General features: G+C 43.1%; 1 protein-coding gene across 6 annotated transcripts in view; it reads right to left on the reverse strand.

Moving 5' to 3' along the window:
* Positions 1-2,254: 2,254 nt before the first annotated feature.
* ACTR3B (actin related protein 3B) overlaps positions 2,255-22,783 on the reverse strand; it is a 119,922-nt gene continuing 99,393 nt past the window's right edge. For all 6 annotated transcript variants that reach the window (XR_011390302.1, XM_051857097.2, XM_008263930.4 and 3 more), the window contains 3 exons: positions 4,957-5,082; positions 3,818-3,901; positions 2,255-3,186 (listed from right to left, as the gene is read on the reverse strand). Coding sequence is in view for 5 of the 6 variants with exons in the window: in XM_051857097.2 (XP_051713057.1) it covers positions 3,091-3,186; positions 3,818-3,901; positions 4,957-5,082 (306 nt within the window). In the remaining variant the exon portion in view is untranslated. The remainder of the gene's footprint in view (positions 3,187-3,817; positions 3,902-4,956; positions 5,083-22,783) is intronic.

The raw sequence follows: 22,783 nt of genomic DNA on the forward strand, positions 1-22,783 counted from the left end.
AAAATATAACACACTTATTAAAAGTTATGTGAATGTAGTCTGTTTATTTCTGGAATTTTCCAGATAGTATCTTCAGCCCCCACTGCAGGTAAATAAAATCACACAAAGTGAGACCACAGGTAAGGCAGACTGCTGAGTTTATTGTTCCTAATCTTGTTTTTAAACTTAAATACTAGAATCTAACATTTATGAAGGCAAATTTTCTAACAGTTAAACATACCTCCCAACTTATAAGGAACACCATAACTAACAGTTTAAAGGTAACATAATTATAAGGATATGAAAAACTGGAGTAAACTTAAATCTATTAATTTAACAAATTTCCTTTCAAGCCGGCAATCTCCTCAGCAAATGTCAGAGTAGTTACATTTAAAGTTATGAAATCATGCGGAACACCACTCCACTATACCCACAGTCCAAAAAACATTTCTGTGGTGAAATGAGAAGGCCACGCCAAGACGGCACTGGCGAGCGAGCAAGACACACCTTCAGTTACTCAGAAAATGACAGTGGAACCCACCTGGCAAAGGAGCCTGCCTAGCAGCAGGCAGTGATTGGTTACGGCATAAACCGGTCCTTGACCGGATTGGCTGCCTCTGCTATATAAGCTGCTGCACCAAGTGAATAAACGAGTCTGCGATCTGCCCGCCTCTAGCCTGCTTCCACCCAACTTCTGGACTCCCAGTGTCTGTGTCGTGGCTCCGCGCCTCTTGCCCCCACCATGCTTCTCCTCTCAGAATGAATCCACAGCAACACATTTCCAACATGTTTATCATCCATGTCTCCCACTGGTGAAGTGGTCACTGGGGAACAAGCAGTTCACATCATTTTAAGAAATTTCCTGGGGGTGGGGGGGGTGCGCCACGGCAAGCTGAGCCACCATTTGCAACACTGGCATCCTGTATCAGAGCGCCAGTATGAGTCCCAGCTGTTCCACTTCTGATCCAACTCCTGATAATGCACCTGGGAAGACAGAAGATGATGGCCCAAGTACCTGGGCCTCTGCCACTCCTGTGGGAGACCCAGATGGAGTTCCAAGCTCCTGGCTTCAGCTTGGCTCAGACTTGGGGAGTAACCAATGGAGGAAGGTATCTCTGTGTGTGTCTCTCCTCCCCCAGCCCCCTTAACTCTGCCTTTCAAATAAATAAATAAATCATTTTTAAAAATTTGCTTCCACAAATTTGACATTAATCATCAAATCAAATTTCAATAGTCTTTGAAAGAACTATGGAGGGGTGGGTGTCTGTCCTAACAGTTTGCCATCTCATATCAGAGGGCCTGAGTTCCATCCCCAGGTCCCCATTCCAGCTTCCTGCTAATGCAGATCCTGGGAGGCAACAGGTGATGGCTCAAGTCATTGGGTTCCTGCTACCCACGTGGGAAATCTGGATTGAGGTCCCAGCTCCTGGCTTCACCCTACCTCTCAACTGTTTCAGGCATTTGGGGAGTGAATTAGTGAATGGGAGCTCTCTGTCTTGCTCTGTTTCACAAACAACAATGGAAAAAAAAAAAAAGCAAAACCATGCAGTAGGTGCTGTGGCGCAGCAGGTTAAGCCACTGTCTGCAACGCCAGCATCCCATAAGGGTGTCAGTTCGAGTCCCAGCTGCTCCACATTTTCTGATCCAGCTCCCTGTTAATGCACCTGGGAAAGCAGTAGAAGATGGCCCAAGTGCTTGGGCCCCTGCTCCCATGTAGGAGACTCAGAAAAAGCTCCTGGCTTCAGCCTGACCCAGCCTTGGCTGTTGGCAGCCATTTGGGGAGTGAACCAGCAGATGGAAGATCTCTATCCTTTCTCGTTCTCTGTCTCCCTCTTTTGCTCTAACTCTTTCAAATAAAATAAATAAATCTTTAAAAAAATAAAATAAAAAAGCACAGGGGCCGGCGCTGTGGTGTAGCAGGTAGAGCCGCTGCCTGCAGTACTGGCATCTCATATGGGCACCAGTTCCAGTCCCACTGCTCCACTTCCGATCCAGCTCTCTGCTATGGCTGGGAAAGCAGTAGAAGATGGCCCAGGTCATTGGGCCCCTGCACCCACGTGGGAGACCCAGAAGAAGCTCCTGGCTCCTGACTTCGGATTGGCTTAGCTCCAGCCATTGCAGCCATTTGGGGAGTGAATCAGCAGATGAAAGACCTCTCTCCCTGTCTCTACTTCTCTCTGTAACTCTGTCCTTCAAATAAATAAAAATAAATCTTAAAAAAAAAAAAAAGGCAGAAAGCAGAACACCAAAGACCACCGCACTACAGAAAAAAAAATTTATAAAGATTCTAACAGCTTTTATTACAATAGTGCAAGGTAGTATTTCATCCAACACTCACCAAAACAAACCATCATCTTCTATAAAACAATTCCAGGAAATTCAAACAAAAAACTAAAGATACATTATCTATAATAATTCTCATACAATACTGTTTAGTGTTCAAACTTCATGTCACTCCAATAAAGTATAATCATTTTCTAGCAAACGTGGCAAACAAAGTTTGCTCTGTTTCTCTGTTTTATTGTCTGCCTATAAATATATCAGGACATGCCTCACAGTTAGAAACTTAAACTACAGCACTCCATGACATCAATATCTATTCGTGCTTAGGATCAGCCAGTTGTACCAAATACCATAAATACAAAATGATAGGAAATATAAACATCGATTTGTATTTCAAGTTTATAACATTTTATTTACAAAAATAGGCTGGGAGGAAAAGGGTTTACAACCCCCATCATTTCCTGGGGGTGAACGATTCCACACCATCTTCTAGTGTGTTTTCTCCCCTAACAATTTTTCCAGTCGCATCTGAATCCCTTCAGAACTGCATCTGTCAACTAGAAGCTCGGGTGGCGAGGAGGAGAGAAAATGGGGGGAGCAGGAAGTGGGGTGTGAGGGAGAAAGGAACGGGCATACAACAGTCGGCACATAAATAAATGGCTTGTACTGAAAAGACTCTGCACTGTGCCTCATGCACTGGGCAATGCACGCACACTGCTCGGACACCAACACCGGACGCTGTTATGTACAGAAACTGCACTCTTCTCTGGGTTCCGAAGGACACTTGCTCCCCAATATGGCACGATCGAACGATAATCCCGGCGGACACTAAGACATGACTCCGAAGACAGGGTTGTGACGGCAGATGCCAGGGCCGTACTCTTCATAGTCCTTCTTGGCATGGCAGACCTGAAAAAACTCCGGCTGCCAGAGGCAACAGTTAGAAGGAAACTTGACTAGTTCAGAAATAAACTATTAAGCGAACGAGAAGCTCTCCTTACCCTAGACTTCCTCTCTCTCCAAACCACTCTGATAGGATTCTGACCTCTCTGACACACTAGTTATCTCATTTTTTAAAGACGTATTCACCCTCTGTTTATCTAGAGCCCACTATATGCAGGCCCCATGCTGACAGGGTGTCAGTTACTAACAAATTTGAAAAATTAATTAGGAAAATCACTGGAATTAATAATTCAAGATTTATTTTTTATTTCACTTACTCATGTTATCTACAACCCCTAGCAAGAATACTTGCAAATTAGCTATGCAACTTAAGTGATCATTAAATTATGTCCAATCTTACAGAATTAAGTATGTGTCTATTTATAGCCACATAACTAGAACATGCACTATATAACCTTTCTAAACAATAGAGGATACATTAAATTCATGAAAAATGGAATTGAAAGCTTATTTGCTTACAAAAAATTTTTTTAATTCATGCAAGTTTTTCACAGCATGCATTTTGTATGAAGTTTTTGAAGATCTGTCCTATTTAGTCACACTTAACAGAGGCTGCAGAAATGAAATTATGCAACAACCTGAAAGGACTTACGGTGGAAGCCAGCATTGAGCCTCCAAACCACACGGCATAGCGCTGCATATGATGTGTTATCACCTGAACCTCCACAGGCTTAGGCTGGAAATAAAGTAATCTACGTTTAGTCCAAGGGTACACGTGAATTGTTATTCAAGTAATCTTTTGGCTAACAGGGTAGCATCCCTCCTGGGTCTTCCTTCCCTCTTAATGGCAGAAGGCCTCCCCCTCACATGTGCATTCTCCTGCAGTGGCACCAACTACACGCATGCTGCCTCTGCAAGGAACGTCCTCCCCGCCGGCCCCCATCGCTCCAGACCTGGGTGGTTCAAAGAAACGAGGCAGGCACAGCCCGCAGAGGGCACCTTCACACAACAAAGCCCTACAGTAAGTGAAAGACCCAAGCAACTACCCTCAATCATTTCTTTCTTTTCTTCTTCTCCTTCTTTTTTTTTTTTTTTTTTTTTTTTTTTTTTTTTTTTTTTTTTTGCCCAAATGAGATAGATGTTTTAGCACTGTAGAGATAATTCTGAGTCCCCACTTGGGCAGCACACACACTAAGAAACAGCTAGCCATTCCAAAAACACTGAAGGAACTGCCCCTTCCCAGCCAGCTGGCTCTGTCTCAGGGGGCTCGCTTCTTTGTTCCCACTTCCCCTACCAAGCACAATCTTGGTTAGATGTCTAACTAAAACCAGCAGTTTGTTAACTGGAGGAACACGTCTCACCTCCCTGACAATATTAGTTATTTTTGTTTAATGAGAACATTTCCAAAGGATACTAAAGATCCTTAGACCCTTACTATAAATTAACTCTGTCTCCTTGGGACAGTGTCATTATATGACATGCCCGATCTCTTACAGCACACACACGCACGCACGCACGCACACACACACACACAATCTGCTGGCGACGTGGCGTGGCGGGTGCATGAAACTGCCGTTGCTGCATCACTAGGTGCATCAGTTTTAACTACATGTTTGGAACGAGTTCAGGCAGCAAAACTCCGTTGCAACTTCTCAGCATGGCTAAGTGCTGCAATCTGTTTTTCTTTCATGAAAGACGAGCTCCTTCAGCTCTGTGTCAGGAGAGAGAGCCCAGCCAATGCCGGTGCAGAAACTCACTTCATTAGCACCCATATGGTTCCTGGTCTCCTACCTTGATTCTGCCGCCACTCAGCTCTTCACTTAGTTTTAACCTGGCGTCCACCACTCTTTTTAAATCTCTCTGCAATCGACGTCCAAAATCCCTGAACATTGTGGAGCCTCCTGAAAGAACGACATTCTAAAAAACACAAAGCAGAGGGGTGCCTTGGATGAAATCACCCACCCACGTGGTTCTGTTGTGCCACAACAGAATCCCCTCACATCCAACTGCTTGTGGAGTAACACACCGACCCTATATGAAAAGACACTAAGTAAAGCAAAGTCGAAGCCATCAGAAGCTGCAGGTGGTGTTTTCTCTCCCTGAGACAACAAGGTGTCACAGACTGCTCCTTTCTGCACGCTCCCTCGACTGTAACCAAGTGTGAACAAAGTCATTCTCCTCCCACGCGCTCCCCCTCAGACCCCACAGAACCACTGGAGAAACTGACTCTCTTGGTCCAAACCAAGCCCGATCTTCAGGGGTTCTGCCTTAGTAACCACTGGCACAGACAAGTCTCCTGACTAACACTTTCAAGAAGGGAGATGCTGCGAAGGCCCCCATTTTCTGGAGAAGCCTTTCCAATGAGCTGTCTCCCTTCCCACTCTTCTCCAGCACCCGACGACTCAGCGACCACTGGACAAACTGCCATTAGATCACCAATCAGATTCTGAAGAGGGGTAAAAATTGTATTCTTTCAGGCTACCGGGTATTATTTGGGACAATGTAAGTGTAATTAAGTATATACTGATTTAACATTCTTACAGAAAAAAAAATCACTTGCAAAAACTATATATGGAAAATGAAATAATCCTTCCAGAAGCCAGAAGACCTACTTCAAGATCCTCTCAATCCTCGAGTGCTCACCCTGCTCCTCCTGAGAGCCCTGAGTCCCCGCGGGACTACCTGCTGTCAGGCACGCCTCCCAGTCAGCTCTGTGTGTCTGAACAGTGGACTCCTCACGAAGTTTACAGGCAAGCAGAAGTCAAAAGGAGCCAGGATGACAGAACACACTCTCTGTCCCCGTAACCTGGGTTGTACATTCTCCACGATGGCAGTGGTCCGCTCCTGCCACTGCTGTCCTCAGGAAAGACGGCCGGCACTGAGCAAAAGAGGATTTGTTTTCCCTCGTGCCAGCTCCGGGAAGAGCTGCAGCAGCACCCGTGAGAACTCAGGGGTAGGCAGGTAAAGTCAGAAAGGAAACAGAAGCAGGGCCATGAGAAGCCACCAGTGAGCAGCCTGGTCTTCTGCACGGGGCTCTATTCTGTGTCCCTACAGAAAAATTTCATCTCTAATAACCAACAGATTTTTGATGATCTCAAACAAGTTCTAATTGCTCCAGTTACTGAGTTGAAAAGGACTGTCAGTTGCTAAAGCTTTCACAATCCCTTGGCCAGGGACCTTGCTGTGGGCTACCTGTGGTCTCACCAAACTGTGCTGACATTTTTTTTAAAGATTTATTTATTTGAGAGGCAGAGTTACATATAGAGAGAGGAAAAGACAGAGAGAGAGGTCTTCCATCTGCTGGTTCACTCCCCAAATGGCCAAAATGGCCGGAGCTAGGCCAATCCAAAGCCAGGAGCCAGGAGCCAGGAGCTTCCTCTGGGTCTCCCACGTTGGTACAGGGGCCTGAGCACTTGGGCCATCTTCCACTGCTTTCCTAGGCCATAGCAGAGAGCTGGATCAGAAGAGGAGCAGCCAGGACACAAACCGGCACCCACACAGGGAGAAGCAGCTGTGCACACACTATTGTCTCACTTCCTGGGTTTTAACTTCAGGTAGGTCCCTGCACAGCAGGTGGCTCTGCTCTGCACCTCTCAATGAGAATGCCCTGCCAACAGGCCCTAAGGAAGAGCCAAGTCATTTCAGGAGCCGGCATCCGTCTCCAGAGAATCCACAGAAAGGTCACAGCCCTCTTTTACATTGCTTGTTATCCAGAATTATTCCTCTTCACTGTGCAACGGAGCTCAAAATTCTCGGCTCAGAATGGACTAGAGCTCCTCATGGTTACCACACTCTGTCCAGGTCAGCGCAGTTAACCTGATAAATGACAGAATTTTAAAACCATGAAACAAAATGAAACGTGGAGAAAGTACCAACATGACAACTGGCAAGATTCAAGATGGCTCTCATCACAGAGAAAATTTTGGAGAAGTTGGGAAACTCCAAAAATAGTATCAGAGCTCAGGAAAGACTCAGTAAACAATATGGACATAAACAGGAAAAACAGCAACAGAAATGAAAACTCTAATTTAGGGGTGATCTGCATCCAGATTAGAGGAGATTTACACAAGATTATAGTGTATAAATGTCAATTCAAACTTCACAGCAAGGACTAAATGCAGAAAACCAAAGTCCCTAAATTGAGTCAATTAAGCAACTTAAAACAGTGAGCGATGACAGGACCAGCAACAGGTCCCCACCTGAAGGGAAAATGGACAAGACGGCTCTCCCTGACCATCACAAGTGAACAGGACAGCTCTCAGCGGCCATGGAAAGTGGATAAGATGGCTGTCATAAACCACAGAACGACAGCTGCACAGACCACAGTAGGTGACAAGATGGCTCTCCCTCACCATCATAAGTGAACAGACAGCTCTCAGCAGCCATGGAAAGTGGACATGATGGTTGTCATGAACCACAGAACGACAGCTGCACAGACCACAGTAAGTGACAAGATGGCTCTCACTGACTAGGTCGACTAAGGACCACTGTATGAGAGCTCAAATAGTTACATAAACCATTCATATCTTTAGTATGTAGACAAAAATTAAGTTTTAAGTTGCTTAATTGACTCAATTTAGGGACTTTGGTTTTCTGCATTTAGTCCTTGCTGTGAAGTTTGAATTGACATTTATACACTATAATCTTGTGTAAATCTCCTCTAATCTGGATGCAGATCACCCCTAAATTAGAGTTTTCATTTCTGTTGCTGTTTTTCCTGTTTATGTCCATATTGTTTACTGAGTCTTTCCTGAGCTCTGATACTACTTTTGGAGTTTCCCAACTTCTCCCCTGCACCCGTGTGGGAGACCCAGAAGAAACTCCTGGCTCCTGGCTTCAGAACAGCCCAGCTCCGGCCACTGCAGCCATTTGGGGAGTGAACCAGCTCTGCATAGAAGACCTTTCTCTCTGTTTCTTCCTCTCAAATACATAACTAAAAAAATCATTAAAAATGCATACCTATAGGCCGGCGCCGCGGCTCACTAGGCTAATCCTCCGCCTAGCGGCGCCGGCACACCGGGTTCTAGTCCCGGTCGGGGCGCCGGATTCTGTCCCGGTTGCCCCTCTTCCAGGCCAGCCCTCTGCTGTGGCCAGGGAGTGCAGTGGAGGATGGCCCAGGTGCTTGGGCCCTGCACCCCATGGGAGACCAGGAAAAGCACCTGGCTCCTGGCTCCTGCCATCGGATCAGCGCGGTGCGCCGGCCGCAGCGCGCCGGCCGCGGCGGCCATTGGAGGGTGAACCAACGGCAAAGGAAGACCTTTCTCTCTGTCTCTCTCTCTCACTGTCCACTCTGCCTGTCAAAAAAAAAAAAAAATTAAAAAAAAAATGCATACCTACACTAATATATATATTATTATATTATAATATGACACAGGTAGTATGAAAAGATGTTGAACAGGACAGCAGGAATTCAAAATATAAGGAGGAATGAATGCAGTTGTATGGTTTTGTTTCTTTCACTATCTTTATAAATAGCATAAATTGAAATAGTTTCAAACCAGACTGTCATAACCTAAAGATGTTCTTTAGAAGCCTCATGGTAACCACAAAGCAAAAATCTCTAATTGAATTACCAAAAAATAATATGCATAGAATCAAAACACACTACGAAAGAAAAGAACAACCACAAAGGAAGCAAAAGAAGGGAAAGGAAGTACAATGAAACTAGAAAACAAGAATCAAAATGACAGTAGTAAAGCCTTACTTATCAATAAATACCTTAAATATAAATGGATTAAATCCTCCAACTAAAATACAAAGAGTGACAGAATAGTTTTTAAAAGAGACACAATTCGGGGCCGGCACTGTGGTGCAGTGGTTAAAGCCCTGGCCTGAAGCGCTTGGCATCCCATGTGGGCACTGGTTCTAGTCCCAGCTGCTCCTCTTCTGATCCGGCTCTCTGCTATGGCCTGGGAAAGCAGTACAAGATAGCCCCAGTCCTTGGGCCCCTAAACTCGTGTGGGAGACCCGGAAGAAACTCCTGACTCCTGGCTTCAGACAGTTCCAGCCGTTGCGGCCATCTGGGGAGTGAACTAGCAGATGGAAGACCTCTCTCTCTGTCTCTGCCTCTCTCTGTAACTCTGTCTTTCAAAATCTTAAAAGAGAGAGAGAGAGAGAGAGAGACAATTCATTTGTTTATCTCTAATTACACAAATAGACTGAAAGTGAGAGAACAGAATTAGACATTTCATGCAAATGGAATCCAAAAGAAAGTAGTAGTATCCATGCATGTATCAGATAAAATAGATTTTAAATAAAACGCAGTAAAAGGAGACAAAGAAGTCATTTTATAAATGATAAAGGGTTCAATTCAGCACTATGAAATAATGATTGTAAATATATATGCATCAAATTTCAGAGTACCCAAATATGTAAAGCAAATAATTAATTGTTTTTTAAAAGATTTTATTTATTTATTTGAGAGGTAGAGTTACAAAGAAAGAGAGATGGAGAAATGTCTTTCATTTTACTCCCCAAATGGCCACAACAGCCGGAGCTGAGGAGAACTGAAGCCAGCAGCTTCCTTCTTGTCTCCCATGTGTGTGCAAGCCAGCAGCTTCCTTCTTGTCTCCCATGTGTGTGCAGGGCCCAAGCTTTTGGGCCATCCTCCACTGCTTTCCCAGGCCATAAGCAGAGGGCTGGATTGGAAGAAGAGTAGCTGGACACAAACCAGCACCTATATGGGATGCCAGCACCACAGGTTAGGCTTAACCTACTATGTCAAAGCACGGCCACAAAGCAAATATTTATAGACCCACAGAGAAAGAGCAACTCCAATACAACAATACCCCACTTTCAGAAATGGAGAGATCATCTAGACAGAATATCAACAAAGAAAGGAGTTAAACAGAACGGATAAACCACACCAGACATCTACAGAATGCTCCACCCAAAAACTTGCTGAATACACTTTATTCTCAACAGCACGCAGAACAATCCCCAGGATAAATCAGATCAGAGGGCTCATAAAACAAGCACCAATAAATTTTTTAAAAAAATACATAAATCATACATTATATTTTCTCATCCACTATAATTAAATGAGAAATAAGTTTGAAAAAAACTTTAGAATCTATAGAAATACATGAAAATTTAAAGAACTTACTCATGAACAATCAATATATCCAGGAAAAAAATTAAGAAGGAAATAGAAAAAAAAAATTCTGGAATGAATGAAAATGGAAATACAACTTACCAAAAATCTATGGCATATAGCAAACACAGTACCAAGCAGAAATTTTATTGCAATCAATGCCTATATCAAAAAGTTGGCTGGGCCAGTGCTGTGGCGCAATGAGCTAAGCTGCCACTTAGAACAACTGGCAGCCCACACTGGAGCAGAGCTAATGTGCCTGGGAAAGCAGCAGAGGACAGCCCAAGCACATGAGCCCCTATAACCCATGTGGGAGACCCGGATGGAGCTCCTGGCTTTGGCCTGGACCAGCCCACACTGTTGCAGCCAGTTGAGGAGTGAACCAGCAGATGAATATCTCTTTCTCTCTCTTCTCCCCTCCCTCCCTCCCTCATTCTGCCTTTCAAATAAATCAATCTTTAAAAAAAAAAAAAAAAGACGAAGACCTCTAATAAATAATATATTGCTATACTCCAAGGAGCCAAAAAAACAAGAACAAATCAGACCCAAAATTAGTGGGATCAAAGAAATAATAAAACTCATAGTAAAAATACCTGGAATACAGGGGCCGGTGCTATGGCACTGTGAGTTAAATCCCTGGCCTGCAGTTCCAGCATCCCATGTGGGAACCAGTTCTAGTCCCAGCTGCTCCACTTCCAGTCCAGCTGTCTGCTAATGTGCCTGGGAAAGCAGTGGAGGATGGTCCAAGTCCTTGGACCCCTGCACCCATGTGGTAGACCAGGATGAAGTTCCTGGCTCCTGGCTTCAGATCAGCTCAGATCCAGATGTTGCAGCCATTTGGGGAGTGAACCAGCAGATTGAAGACATCTCTCTCTCTCTCTCTCTCTCTCTCTCTAACTCTGCCTTTCAAATAAACAATATAAACTTAAGAAAAGAAAGAAATCAAATAAAAACCAAAAAATCAGTGAAACAAAGTACTGGGTCTTTGAAAAGATTAACAAAATTGACAAACTCTTAGTTAGACTAAGAAAGAAAGAGAGAAGACTCAACTGCAAATAAAACTGCAGAAATTTGACTGACACCATAGAAATACCAAGGATTGGGGCAGTGTTACGTTGTGGCAGTGGAGGGTAAAAGCCACCACCTGTGAGGCAGCATCCCTTAAGGGTATCTGTTTGAGTCTCGACTGCTCCACTTCCTGTCCAGCTCCCTGCTGATATGCCTAGAAAAGCAGAAGATGGCCAAAGTGCTTGGGCCCCTGCCATCCACATGAGAGAACTGGAGTTAGTTCCTGGCTCCTAGCTTTGCCCTGGCCCAGCCCTGACCACTGTAGCCATTTGGGGAGTGAATCAGCAGATGGAAGATTGATTTCTCTCTCTCCCTCTGCCTTTCAAATAAAATGAAACTAAAATTTTTAAGTAAAATTTTTAAATGTTTTAAAAGTGATATACCACATCAACAGAATGAAGGCCAAGAATCACATGACCCTCTCAACAGATGCAGAAAAAAGACAAAATCCAACATCTTTTCATGATTAAAAAAAGAAAGAAAACTCTTAACAACAACAAGCAAACAAACAAACTCTAAACAAATTAGGTACAGGAAGAGCATAAGGTCCAGATATACCAAACCAAGAGGAAACATCAGACCAAATGGAGAAAAGCTGGAGGTGTTCCCTCCAAGGTCGGGAACAAGCCAAGGATACTGCCTTCCATCACTTTATTCAACACAGTACTGGAAGTGCTGACCAGAACACCTACACGAGACAAAAAAATACAGGGCATCCAAGCTGGAAAGAAGGCAGTCAAACTGTCAGTGTTTGCAGACAGCATGGTCTTATATAGAGAAAATCCCAAAGACTATCAAAAACTGTAAGAACTTATCAGTGAAACAGCAGGATTTCAGGATACAAAGTTAATGTACAAAATGTAATAGTGTTGCTTTACACCAATAATGAATTATCTGAAGAAAAAAAATCAAGAAAGTAATTCCACTTCCAATAGCTACAGAAAACATAAAAATACCTAGAATATATTTAACCAAAAAGATGAAAGAGCTCTACAATGAAAAATATAAAGCACTCATGGAAGAAAATGACACAGACACAAAGAAAGGGATAGATATCCATGTTTATGGATGAGAGAATCAACAGTTAAAATGCCCATGTGCCCTGTTATGAATTAAACAGCACTTGTAGACATTTAAAACTCAAAGTCTCATGTTAACAGTTTAATGGATTAATACTATTGGCTGATGGATTATTAGAGACTTGTTCTAATCAGTTAGGGGCTGAGCCCACAGGGAGATCTTCAAGTTACTGGGGACTTGCCTTCGAAAGGCAGTTCTTGCAAGAGGGCTGGTTGCTTAGGCCAAGCTGGTCCTAGCTTCTCCCTCTGCTCCCTGGCTCGCTGCTATGATCATTTCTCTGCACGTGCAATGGTGACTGCCAGCCTCCACTGGCACCACAGTAATGGGGCTGTCGACTGCCAACAAAAACAAACCTTTTTCCTTCCCAAGAAGCTCCTCTCGAGTATTTCAGTTCAAGTGAAAAAAACAAAAACAAAAAAACCAACCTAATTCAGTACCAGTAATTTCAATGAAATCACCAACAAAATATCAATGACATTTTTCATAGAACTAGAAAAAAATACTACTGAAATTTGTATGGAACCATAGAAGATTCCAAAAAGCCAAAGCAATTGTGATTCCAAACAAAATAAAACAAAGCTGGCAGTATCACAACATCTGATTTCAAGATATACTAGAGCTATAGTAACCCAGACAGCATAGTGCCAGTACGAAGCAGACACACAGACCAAGTAACAGAATAGAGATCCCAGAAATTAATTTAGGATTACTGATCATCGACAAAGGTGCTTAACAAGGAAAAAGGACAGTCTTTTCAATAAATGGTGCTGGGAAAACTGAATATCCACACGTGGAAGAATGAAACTAGATACATACAACCTGTCCCCAATCTCTTACCAGGTACACAAATTAACTTAAAATGGATTAAACAAACAAATGTAAGACATGAAAATATGAAACTCCTAGAATAGAACACAGAAGAGATGTTTCAGGTCAGTGGAATGGGCAAAGATTTTTTTGGATCAGACCCCAAGGAAACAAAAGTAAAAACAGACAAATGGGATTTTATCAAACTAAAGAAACAGTCAACAAAAAGCAAAGGAAATGGTCAACAAAAAGAAGAAACACAGAGAATGGGATAAAATATTTGCAATTTATATATCTGACAAGGGTTTAATAACCAAAATAAATAAGGAACTTAACTCAACAGCAAATAATAATAATAATCCGATTTAAAGATGGACAGTAGATCCACATAGATATTTCTCAAAGGAAGACGTATAAATAGTCAACAAGGAAAGGAAAAATGCTCAACATCACCAATCATCAGGGAAATGCAAATCAAAACCAAAATCACAGTGAGATTTCACCTCACTGCAGTAAGATTGCCTGTTATCACAAACACAAAAGGTAACATATGTCGGTGAAGGCGTGGAGAAAAAGGAGCCTTGCACATGTTGGTGGGTGTAAATCAGTACAGCCACCGTGAAAAACAGGCTGAAGAGCCTCAAAAAACTGAAAACAGGGCTAACATCTGATCCAGCAATCCTACTCAAGGGTAGGAGTCCAAGGGGAGTTAAATCCATCTGTTGAAGAGACATCTGCACTCTCACCTTAATTGCAGCACTAGCCACAGAGCCAAGCAATAGAAACAATCTATGTCCATCCACTGATGAGTGGCTAAAAAGAAATGTGCTACATATACACAATGGAGAATAATTCAGACATAAGAAAGGATGGCATCCTTTTTTTTTTTTTTAAGATTTATTTATTTATTCGAAAGTCAGAGTTACACAGAGAGAGGAGAGGCAGAGGTCTTCCGTCCGCTGGTTTACTTCCCAGATGGCCGCAACGGCCAAAGCTGTGCCTATCCAAAGCCAGGAGCCAGGAGCTTCTTCTAGATCTCCCACACGGGTGCAGGGGCCCAAGCATTTGGGCCATCTTGTACTGCTTTCCCAGGCCATAGCAGAGAGCTGGATCGGAAGCGGAGCAGCCAGGACTAGAACCGGGACCCATATGGGATGCCGGCGCTTCAGGCCAGGGCATTAACCTGCTGTGCCACAGCGCCGGCCCCAAGGATGGCATATTGTCATCTGCACTAACATGAATGGAACCAGAGGTCATCATGTTAAATGAAATAATCCAAGCACAGAGAACTGCGTGATCTTCCTCACATGTGGAATCTGAAAAAACTGACTCACAGAAGCGTGAGAGGCCTGGCAGCATAGGAAGGAGGAATGGGGAAAAGTTATTTAACAGGGACTAAATTACAGTTAGATAGCAGTAAGAAGTTCTGGTGTACTGCTACATATTAGAGTAACTGTAGATAGTGACAATATACTGCGTGTTTTTCTAAAAGAAGAAGTGAAAGGATTTTGAGTATTTTTACCATAAAGAAATGATAAACATTAGAGGAGATGCATATGCTTACTCTGATTAGATATTACACAACACATGCATGTATGGAAACATCACGTGGTACCCCATAAATACATACAATTTTTATGTGTCACTTAAAATTTTTTATATCAATGTTAAGAAAATGTTTCTGCACCAAAAGAAGCTTATCTTTCGAGTCCATTTTCCACAGGGGGAAAATATGATAAAAACTAAAACGAAGGAAAAACCCTCTAATTTCAGCACTCAACTACAAAAGCATTCCTTTCCCTCTCCCCATCCAAAACACAAATGGAAAAGTAATTTTTATAAAGGCAGAAGACCTAGACCTGGCCTCATTCTTCTTAGGCCCTAGTTACTGCCAGCATCACTCTCCTGGTGCTTGGGATTACAAGAAATAAACTACAGAGCATACCACAGCAAAGTGCCCTGTGTCCTACAGCCACACCTACTACTACCACTTCTCAGCAACGATGGGGACAGCCAGAGCCAGCATCCACCCAATTCCTCCTGAGCAGCTGCAGTTCAGAGTCTGCCTTTCGGGGCTGGCACTGTGGCATAGTGGGTAAAGCTGCCACCTGAGACACTGGCACCCCACGGGTGCTTGCTGGTGTCCTGGCTATTCCATTTCCATTCCAGCTACCTGCTAAAGGCCTTGGGAGAGAACAGAGAATGGTCCGAGTGCTTAAGCCCCTGCACCTACATGAGAAACCCCAAGGAAGCTCCTGGCTCCTGCTTTGGCATGGCCCAGCCCTGGACACTGTGGCCATCTGAGAGTGAACTAAAGGATGAAAGGCCTCTCTCTTTCTCGCTGAAAATCTTTCAATATAAATAAATAAATCTTTTTAAAAAATGTTTAAAAAGAGTGTGCTTTTCATTCCTAGAGCGATTCAGATACCCTGGTAAGAGTACCCACCAGGGGACGCCCCAGGAGAAGTTGAAGGGCTCAGACTTACCCCTAAGAGTAACACTAAAAACCTGCCATGGGACTCCAAATCCCATTAAGTTGGCAGGTACCAATGCTAGCTTACTAGTTAAAGTGATCAATTTAAGTTCATAATTGATGATAAAGAGAGGATAAAGTATCAAAGGGATCACATAAACAAAACTAGTGTCTGATAATAATAATTGATAAAATTAAAAAGGAGAGAATGATCCAACGTGGGAAGCAGGAGACACAGTAGACTCATAGAATGACAAGTGCCCTAAATAGCACTCTGGCCTCAGAATAAGCCCTTAAGGCATTCAGCTCTGGCTAAAAAGCCCATGAGAGTTTCTCAGGCGTGGAAAGCCAAGACACTGTGGCAAAAAATGACCTACATGAAAGATCTCTGTGAGTGAGTTCCCGGTGGAAAGAAGGGGCCATCAAAGAAGGAGGTACCTTTCTCTGAAGGGAGCAGAGAGCTTCTACTTTGATTATGGCCTTGTCTAAATAATGTCGGAGTTTGTGGACTCAAGAGGCTTCCATACTAAGCTGATCTTCTGTATATAAAGATAATTAAAAATGAATCTTAATGAAGAATGGGATGGGAGAGGGAGTAAGAGATGGAATGGTTTGAGGGTGGGAGGGTGGTTATGGGGGAAAACTACTATAACCCAAAAGTTATACTTTCAAAATTTATATTTATTAAATAAAAGTTAAAAAAAAAAAAGAGGCTTCCATAGCCTTGGCAGCTCATGATAAGAGCCTCAGGTGATCACTGATGTCATAAGTAAGAGTGTCAATTGTTAAATCAACACTAGGAATCACTGTGTACTTGCTCCCCATCTAGGACCTCTGTCCTTAATGTGTTGTACCATGAGAATTAATGATAAAATTAGTCTTTAAACAGTACTTTATACTTTGTGTGTCTGTGTGTGTGCAAACTGTTGAAATCTTTACTTAGTATAGAGCTGATCTTCTGTATATAAAGATAATTAAAAATGAACGTTAATGAAGAATGGGATGGGAGAGGGAGTAGAAGGTGGGATGGTTTGGGGGTGGGAGGGCAGGTATGGAGAAAAGAACCGCTATATAAATTGTACTTATGAAATTTATATTTATTAAATAAAAGCTTTCTATAAAAAAGAGCAATTATGGAAGAGAAAAACTGAAGGGCATCAAAATTGTAAAGGGAGAACTCAAAATATCCATGTTTGACAGTGACATGGCTTTATACATAGAAAAATCTAAATATTCCACCAAAAATCTATTAGAACTGACAAACCAATTCGGTAAAGTTGCAAGATAAAAATCAATATACAAAACAGCAGCATTTTGGGGCCAGCACTGTGGTGCAGTGGGTAAATGCCCTGGCCTGAAGTGCCGGCATCCCATATGGATGGGTGCCAGTTCTAGCCCCTGCTGCTCCTCTTCCAATCCACCTCTCTGCTTTGGCCTGGGAAAGCAATAGAAGATGACCCAAGTCCTTGGGCCCCTGCACCCACGTGGGAGACCTGGAGGAAGCTCTTGGCTCCTGGCTTTGGATCAGCACAACTCCAACTATTGCAGCCAATTGGGAAGTGAACCAGCAGATGGAAGACCTCTCTCTCTGTCTCTACCTCTCTCTATAACTTTGTCTTTCAAATAAACAAAATAAATCTTTTAAAAAAAAAGTAGCATTTTATACAGCAATAACGATCTTGCTTAAAGAGAAATCAGGAAAAAAATCTCATTCCCAATAGCTATGCAAAATTTAAATCTTTAGAAATAAGTTTAACAAAAGAAATGAAAGATCTCTACAATGAAAATTATAAAATACAGATGAAAGGAATCATCAGGGCACAAAAAAATGCAAAGATAGTCTTGTTCATGGGTTGAAATAATTAACATAATTAAAATGTCTACACTACCTAAAGCAATCTACATATCCAATGTACTCTCTATCAAAATCCTAAAATTTGGCCAGTGCCATGGCTCACTAGGCTAATCCTCCGCCTGCAGCACTGGAAGCCTGGGTTCTAGTACTGGTTGGGGCGCCAGATTCTACCCCCATTGATCCTCTTCCAGTCCAGCTCTCTGCTGTAACCCGGGAGGGCAGTGGAGGATGGCCCAAGTAGTTGGGCCCTGCACCCATACGGGAGACCAGGAGGAAGCACCTGGCTCCTGGCTTTGGATCGGCACAGTGTGCCGGCCATAGCAGCCATTTGTGGGGGTGAACCAACAAAAGGAAGACCTTTCTTTCTGTCTCTCTCTCTCCCACTGTCTAACTCTGCTTGTAAAAAATAAATAAATAAATAAAAATCCCAAAATTCATAAGTAACCAAAAAACCCAGGATAACCAAAGTAATACTGGAAAAAAAAAGCAAATAAAGCTGGATGGATCACGATACCTGATTTCAAAGCATTATGCAAGTTGACAGTAATTAAAACATCATGATTCTGGCATAAGAGCAGACACTTAAATCAATGGAACAGAATAAAGAGTCTAGGAATTAATCCATTTGAATAAAGCAAACTGATTTTTGAGAAAAGTGCCAAGGAAATACACTGGAGAAAAGATAGTGTTTTCAATAAACGTGCTAGCAAAGCTTCTACATTCCTATGTAGAATGAAATTAGATCTGTATCTCCTTCTATACACAAAAATCAACTCAAGATAGAGCTAAATGTAAAACCTGAAACTATGAAACTGCTAGCAGAAAAATCAGAGGAAACGCCTCAAGACATAGGTGTAAACAATGATTTTCTGGATAAGATTCCCAGAGCACAGGCAACAGAAACAAAACTAGACAAACGGGATTGCATCAAATTCAGAAGCTTTTTCACAGCAAGCTAAACTATCAATAAAATAAAGAGATAGTCAACTGAATGAGAGAAAATATTTGCAAGATACTTCTAAAAAAGGATTAATATTCTGAATATACCAGGAATTCAAAAATCAACCTATCTAGTTAAGAAACAGCCAAAGGACCTGAATGGATAGTTCTCAAAAGAAATACAAATGGTCAACAAATACATGAAAATATGCTCAATATCACTAGTCATCAGGGAAATACAAATAAAAACCCCAGTGAGTTATAATCTCACACTTGTTAGAATGACTAATCAAAAAGGTGAAGATGCACAAATGCTGGTCAGGATGTGGAGAAAGTGAAATTTTTACACACTGTGAGTGGGGTATAAATTAGTAATCTGCTAGGGAAAACAATGTAGAAATTCCTTAAAAAGATAGAAATAGTGCTGCCATATGTTCCAACAATTTTGCTGCTGGGTATATATCCAAAAGACACGAAATCACTGTTATTAACAAGATACTTGCTCCATAATGGCTACCTCAGCACTGTTCACAATAGTCAACATATGGAATCGACAATGGTGTCTATCCTCAGGTGACAGATAAGAAAATGTTCTATGCAAGCACAATGGAATACTGTTCATACACAACAGAGAGCAAAATCCTATCACTTGCAGAAAATGGCTGGAACTGGAGGACATCATGTTAAGTGAAATAAGACAGACACAGAAAAGAAATATGGCATATTCTCCATCATATGTAGGAGTTTACAGAAACATACAAACTGAACACAGAGTGGTAACTCTTGGAGCGCAAGGGCAGGTGGGAAGTACAGAGTCTGTCTAAAAAATCAGGTGACAGAATTGTAGCATAGTGGACCAAACTGCTGCCTGCCATGCCCACATCCCATCTGGGTGCCAGTTCATGTCCTAGCTACTCCACTTCTGATCCAACTCCCTGCTAACAGCCTGAGAAAAGCAGCGGAAGATGGCCCACGTGTTTGGGCCCCTGTTGTCTATGTGGGAGATCCAGATGAAGCTCCTGGCTCCTGGCTTCAGTCTGACCCAGACCCGGCCATTGTGGCCATCAGGAGAGTGAACCAGTGGATGGAAGATCTCTATCTCTTCTTCTGCCTCTATAACTGTGATTTTTAAATAAATAAATCTTAAAAAAAAAAAAAAATAGAGGAGGCCGGCACCGTGGCTCACTAGGCTAATCCTCCACCTTGCGGCGCTGGCACACCGGGTTCTAGTCCCGGTCGGGGCGCTGGATTCTGTCCCGGTTGCCCCTCTTCCAGGCCAGCTCTCTGCTGTGGCCCGGGAGTGCAGTGGAGGATGGCCCAAGTGCTTGGGCCCTGCACCCCATGGGAGACCAGGAGAAGCACCTGGCTCCTGCCGTCGGATCAGCGCAGTGCGCCGGCTGCAGCGCGCCGGCCGTGGCGGCCATTGGAGGGTGAACCAATGGCAAAGGAAGACCTTTCTCTCTGTCTCTCTCTCTCTCTCTCACTGTCCACTCTGCCTGTCAAAAAAAAAAAAAAAAAAAAAAAAAAGAGGAAACTGAGCATGGCTCATTAATTGTGACAAATATGCTATACCAACATGAGATGCTAATAATGGTAACTCTCGGAGCACGAGGGCAGGTGGGAAGTATAGAGTCTGTCTAAAAAATTAGGTGACAGAATTGTCATAAGTAACCAAAAAACTAATAATAGTGGAAATGGGAATCCAGAGAGAACTGACTGCAAGGAGTATCTAGGAAGAATGGATTTCAACAGTCTTTCTGAAGACCCTCTTGTCTTAGGACAGGAAGACAGGAACCAAAGGAGCCACATGGAGGTCTCAGGAGCAGGAAGTGTGGTCTTGTGGCCAACTGCTGATCTCTCACCTTTGCTAATTCTCTGGCACTTTGGAGACAGGAAAACTCTAAAACAAACTGAAGTTCTATTGGAATTGGGGCCTCAGTAAATAATGAACTAGTTTAACAAAGGAGTATTTTTGTTGTTGTTTTCACTTGAATTTATGGACTGTGACTCATGGGTACTACAGGGCTGACCAAGTCTAGCACCAGTAAACATTCTTGTGTAGTGCTTATAGCCGGAATAAATTTCAGCCCATTAAATTCAAGACAATTCTTTTAGACAGCAACATTAATAATGCTCTTTGAGTACAGATGGAGTGATTGGTTGTCTTCTCAAAATTCCTGTTGGATTAGGTAATGCCAGAAATCTTTCATGATACTGAGTTTACAGAGTACTTCAGCATGCTAACCAGCTCCTGGAGTGATTGAGTTTGATCAATAGAGGAAAAGAAACAGGGGAGGCACTGCCTTGTTAAAGTTGGCTGATGAGATTAACATCTCCACAGATTTCATGAAAGGCTCATGGTCATATTTAGGACCCTTGTTTTGGACTCTGAGTTTGTAAGAGCTGAACCTCTTCCTTTAGGTGATTCTAATAGCTCCACTCAGACTGTGTCAGCCAGGACAAGTAAGGACCATCACAACAGTTTCAAGTCAAGGCTCACCGATGGTAGGCTTTGGGGAAGACCAACACGAATTGTTTCTGCAGTCTCTGAGAGTGACCTGTCAAGGTGTTAGGATGCTGTAACCTCTCCAAATGGACAGGCCCCCAACTTAATACAGATCAGATGCAGCAAAGTTGTGCTTTGGAAAAGATCAGACTTGGTAGCAGGCTGGGGAGTCTCTGTTAAGCCTTGTCTTGGAACCATTCTCAAAGTAGCCACTGTAAGATTATACAAGGTCAAATATTCTGGTTTTTCTCTGAGGGAACAGGACTACCTCACTTTTCTGTTGCAATAATTGAATATCCCAGTCCATGTCATTGATAGAAACACAAGCAGTTTATTTAGCTCTTAGTTTAGAAGCAAGTAAATCCAAAAGAATGGCACTCTCCTCTGGTGAGGATCTTCCTGCTGCACCGTAGCAGGGCAGAGGAGTAAGCATGGCAAAGAAGCAAGAGTGCTAGCCTGAGTCTCTCTTCCTCTTCTTATAAAGCCACTAATGCCATCATGGGGACCCTGCCCTCATAACCTCAGTGACTCCTAACTACAGCCCAAAGGCCCCACAGCATAGTACCACCAAAGCATGAATCTGAGGATTAAGGCTTAAACATATGAAATCTGAGTACACATTCAGGCCACAGAATGACTATATCATGATCAGTTCACCCAAAGGGAAAGCTCACATCTATGATACGGAAGCCAAGGTGTACTGGAAGCTTGGTATGGTGTGTATTGAGGTGAACTGGGTTCAGGCATCATAGGAGATAAAGGAATGAGAGTACAGAGTCCTTTGCATTTCACAAGAGTCAGCAAAGTCCCCTGCAGGATCTCCAGAATGGAGGGGCCTGTTCCTGTTCCCAGCAGGAAGCCACAAGACAGAGCATGAATCAGAATCAACAGGGGCTGCTGGAAGTGTGGAGATCATGGACGTGGTCATCGAAGCCAGAGACCACCAATAGGCCATCTTCCCCTCACGCCTTGACACCCTAAGATATAAAAGTATAGGACACAAAAACTATTCTCCAAGAATTTATAATCTATATTGGGAGAAAAAGTAGATACCCCAGGGCCAACACTGTAGCACTGTGGATAAAGCCACTGCCTTCAGTGCTGGCATCCCATATGGGTGCCGGTTCTAGTCCCGGCTGCTCCACTTCTGATCCAGCTCTCTGCTATGGCCTGGGACAGCAGTAGAAGATGGCCCAAGTCCTTGGGCCCCTGCACCCACGTGGGAGACGAGGAGGAAGCTCCAGGCTCCTGGCTTCAGGACGGTGCAGCTCCGGCCATTGTGGCCAGTTGGGGAGTGAACTAGCGGATGGAAGACCTCTCTCTCTCTCCTTCTCTTTCTGTGTAACTCTGACTTTCAAATAAATAAATAAATCGTAAAAAAAAAAAAAAAAAAAAGACAATGGGCTTGCCTCTCGTAGTTCTTCTTTCACTGAGAATCCTGATCCATATTCACACAAGGGTCCATCCACTCTTTAGAGGGTTTCCCTCACTGCCTGGGAAAACTGAGTTGGGGTCCCTACCTACCTGCCCCCAACACTCCTTTCTTCCTTTTCTTGTTTGACTTTTTCCTCCTTGCCATTTTTCCTAAATGTGTTTAATCACTCGTTTATTTATTCTGTCTGCTACCCCACATGATTATGGTAATCTCCACAAAGGCAGTGACTTCTCTCCTGTTTTGGCCACAGCTGATTCTGCAGTGCCCAGAAATATCATTCAGTGAAGGAATGAAGGAATGAAGGAATGAAGGAGTGGCTGCATCTTGCAGACCCAGCACAGACACCTGCTCACTCTGCCCTG

This window comes from Oryctolagus cuniculus, chromosome 7 (assembly GCF_964237555.1).
Source record: "Oryctolagus cuniculus chromosome 7, mOryCun1.1, whole genome shotgun sequence".
Taxonomy (NCBI): Eukaryota; Metazoa; Chordata; class Mammalia; order Lagomorpha; family Leporidae; genus Oryctolagus; species Oryctolagus cuniculus.